Source organism: Trypanosoma equiperdum, assembly GCF_001457755.1.
Source record: "Trypanosoma equiperdum strain OVI genome assembly, contig: ctg_1046, whole genome shotgun sequence".
Taxonomy (NCBI): domain Eukaryota; phylum Euglenozoa; class Kinetoplastea; order Trypanosomatida; family Trypanosomatidae; genus Trypanosoma; species Trypanosoma equiperdum.
This window is the reverse complement of record NW_027123001.1, coordinates 11,753-15,861: the sequence shown is the minus strand read 5'-3', so window position 1 is coordinate 15,861 and position 4,109 is coordinate 11,753. Positions and strand designations below refer to the sequence as shown.

The window sequence follows — 4,109 nt, the reverse complement described above, 5'->3', positions numbered from 1 at the left end:
ACTCTCCTATTATTATCATTATTATTATTATCCTTGTTCTTACTGTTGCTATTATAGCCATACATTGCTCCTAATATCCATAAAATAAGCCAGTACATACCAAATGAGAGCAACATTTATTTTACATACCCTATTACTCTACTACTTTGCACCCATAGGCCAATATAATACGAAACTTAGGTACTTTCAAAATATTTACGTTTCGAAAAAGTTTTATAAAGATGTTAATATATATCAAGTGTAGTAATTTCAGCAAATTTCATAAAATTTCATAAAATAGTGTGAGAGTACTTAAAATACTTAACATGATAAAATGCTACAAAACTCACAAAAGCAAAAGCAATCAGAACAAATTTCTTATTTAATATAAAACTGGATTCATTGCACTCTTTTCCATCCCATCTGCAACCATGAGTGGTGCTGCATGTTTTCTCGTTTTTTCCTGAGCAAGTAGATAAATCTTTCCCATTTTTATCTTTTTTTCTCTCCCCTTTCTTTTTGTGCGTTCAAGTCTCTTTATCTCTATCCCACTCGCATTCTCCTTTGCACTCAGTTCCCTTTTTGCTACTGCATTCTTTGTCTTTCAGGCTGTCTACCTGTTTTTTCTTTGCTGCTGTGGCTTCCGGTGGACAAAAGCAAATTTTTATCTGTGCTGCTATATCTGCGGCTGTAGAGGCTGGCGCAAGAGTTGCTTTGCCTTTGCCGCCGCCGCCGTTGTATTCTATGAAGTCGTTGTCGACTTTTGTGACGAAAGTTTCGGAAATCTTTGGATCGTCGCCGCCCAGGATCTTGTTTAGTTCTTGGCCCACGCTTTCGCTGTCTGCGCCAGCCTCTATCTGTCCTTTAGAGAGCAGCTGTACAGCTTCCTTTGCTGCCTCAGAAGCTTTAATATCCTTGACTTTTCCTGCTGCCGGTCTAGGGATTGTCTGTATTGTCTTACCTCTGACTGAGCATATAGCAGAAGCTACTTGTTTTGCCGTTGTTATTTTGTCGGTCGCCGACGGAATGTTGTTGCTGAGGCAAGGGCCGGTCCTGTCGCCGTTTCCTGTTAGTTTCTCGGCTTTGAGCTCTGGCTGCTGACTCCCGGGTTTTTTTGTTAGTGTTGAGATACCAAATCCGTGTGACGAGCCGTGAGGTATGCCGTTGCCGTTGCCGTTGTCATGGCAGAAACCTTTTGTGTAGGTTGGTGTCGCTATGCTTGCCGCCGCTTCTCCCATCTTGAGCAGGGCTAACAAAGGTGGCGCATTGTAGTCGGTCTCTGCTAGGACTTTGACGTTGTGCAGATCTTTAAGATTCTTCGACGCTTTGTCGATTTTGGCTGCGGTGTCTGAGCCTATCTCGCATGCCGCTGCGGCTGTTGCCGTCGGTGTTATCGCGACTTGGCAGTGCTTGTCCGCTGCCGTCGTTATCTCATGGCTCCAGATTGACCCACCAGTGCCAGCCTTCACAGAATATGCTACATTCGCTAGTCGGCGGAGGGCTGCCAGCATGCCCAGGCGCCAGTTTATCGTTGCCTGAGCTGCGTTGAAGGTGTCAGCGACCAGCGAAATCTCCTGCTGCTGCCTGTGTAACGCCTACTGGGTCGCTGCTGGGAGCAAAGTGTAAGCTTTGCCCATGGTGGTGCTTTGGTGTTTGCACACCGCTATTTTGAACTTATTTATGTCAGCTCTCAGGTTCGCTTCATTGAGGCGGGCAGCATCCACCTGTTGTCTTATTTGATGCGCTAATTTTGTTAGGAACAGATTTTCGTGACAGACTGTCGTCGCTGACGATTCGTAGTCACTTCGTGTGTCTGCCTCGCTGTTTTGACCGATGGTCGCGGTCAAAACTAGCACGACAAGCGTTTGCTGTTTCATCGTAGGGTTCGGTTGTTGGAGGAGATTGCTTTGTTTCTTGTTGACTTAAGGGGGGTTTATTGGGGCGAAGATTTTTTGGGGCGGTTACGCCACAGCTGGTTGTGGCTTTTCATTGGCCTTGGCAGTAGTTTATTAGCGTTAAAGAAGTGGCGTGTAGGTAATGAAGGCGCCAGAAAAAGAAACGCCAAAGTGTCTCGCCTGCAGTTTACAGGAAACGGCGTCACTGCTGCATGTCGGCACCCGCTCTCTTGTCCTCCCACCGCTGCCTTCGCTGTGGCTTCAGCTAGCCTCCGGTTTTGGAGCACGACGTGCACGCTTTTAAGTGCTTTTTGTGGCCGAGCCAACTGAGTGTTGAGCGCCGCTAGTTATGCTTCTACGCCACATCCGCTCTCTACATCGGTTAGCTGCGCTTTCTGGCTTTTTACCGCGGTTGCTATTGCTTTCAGCACCGCTATTACCAATATAGCGGCGTCTTTTGTGGCCATTGCTAGCCGGCCCTTATTTTTTTCTTTAATGCCGTGTCTACGTTTTGTCTGATGGCTGATCCGCGCCTTCGAGCGTCGCCCTCTTTACTTGAGTTACTTCTCCTGTCGGTGTGGTATAGCTACGAAATGCAGTTAAGAAAACTGTTGCCTGTCGTTTTGTGGTTTCTTCTTGGTCGTTGCACCTGCTTGTTCTCTGCTTTTAAAGTTCCATAAAAAACTCAGATTTAAATTTCTAGTTGATTTTACTTCCGGTTATATTAAATGTTATTTGTTTTCGAATCCACCCATGTCTACTTTATGCGCTGCCATGTAATTTTTTCTCTGTTTTTGTCGTATATAGTCTTCTTGTTGTAAGTGATACTGCTGCTGCGCTTCTTTCAGTATATACGTCTTTTTAGCGTAAAACTCATTTGTCGCAGGCTAGGGCTCGCTTTGTAGTCCAAACTTCAAGTTATCTCCATTTATAAAATTTCAACCCATCCTTCCTATCGACCTTCAAATTCCCATGTATTCTGCGGCATTCCTGTCCCCCATTTCTCTAAATCGTTAAAAAACTTTCTGTATTTTAAATTTCATTTTTTATGGCCGCCAGTGGGTTCTATTTTCTGCAGTTTCAGCTATGCTCGACACTGTTGGAATAACAAAGTATTGGCGACCATTTTCACGGAAGCTATTTTTTTCCTTTGTTAGAATAAGATTGCGCTGTTATTTAGTTTGATAACGTTTAGAAGCGTGTAATTATAATCCATAAAGTGCATTGATCACTGTTTTCCTTTTGTTAATGCGATTCGTTAGTTTCGCATCCGCGACATCTCTTACTTTTATTTCTCGCTCCCTAAAAGGAATTGCCGTCTGTTCAGTAAACAAATACGGTATTGAAGGAGTATCGCCCCTAATTGTCTTCATTTCATATAACCACTACAATGATCCATATATGTACTACTTTGAGTAGTTGTATTTTTGTGATTCTGCTTTTACTACCCTCGTTAATCCATTAGTAGTCCTACTTTTAAAATCCCTCTCTACAAAATGTTATATTGTTCCCCACAAATGTTATATCCTGTTACTGCATTTGGTGAAAAGTAGTTTTTTGATATTACCTCATACTTACTCAATCATTTCTTTCTTTTTTTTCATAACTGATCTTCAGCATTCAGTATCATATTCAAAACACCCAGCCGTGAACATCACATCTGTTATATCATCTTCTCACTTCTGTGTTAAATACTGGTCATCATATCTTCATTGTGTATTATTTTCTTGCATAACGTGTTGCTGGGCATCCATTTGCTTCATTCCTTATTTCTTCTTGATTTTTGTCCTCATTCACCAGTTCTACAAATAAAGCAGCAACTTCATTTAGTTTGTACACTGAAGCGTTTTCTTTCACCCTTTCACAGTTCTTTCGATCGTCTCCTTGTTTGTGACGCCACCTTCTTTAATATTTGTGTCTAACTTTGTATATTTTATTTCCTTACTCTCTATCTCATTTTCTTAACCGCTATCCTACTTGTTCCCACCGTGGTCTTTCAATTGTCTTAGTAGCTATATTTTTTTCAACCGTTCATTCTGTTACGAAATTATTTTTATAATATTAGTATATACACATTCACAACACTCAAATCACTCACAACACTCTCCTATTATTACTATTATTTAAAAAATAAATTAAACTAAATTAGAATAGCACACATTTTTCACACACTATTATCCTACCACTTTACACCCATATGCCACGTACATACACATGTTACTAAAAGTCGAACAT

General features: G+C 41.9%; 1 protein-coding gene across 1 annotated transcript; it reads right to left on the bottom strand.

The window, feature by feature from the left end:
• Positions 1 to 506: 506 nt before the first annotated feature.
• Positions 507 to 1,490, bottom strand: TEOVI_000569600 (uncharacterized protein; the record flags this gene model as incomplete). Its single annotated transcript, XM_067220058.1, has 1 exon — positions 507 to 1,490. One exon carries the CDS (start codon positions 1,488 to 1,490, stop codon positions 507 to 509), a length of 984 nt encoding a protein of 327 aa, XP_067076159.1.
• Positions 1,491 to 4,109: the final 2,619 nt, after the last annotated feature.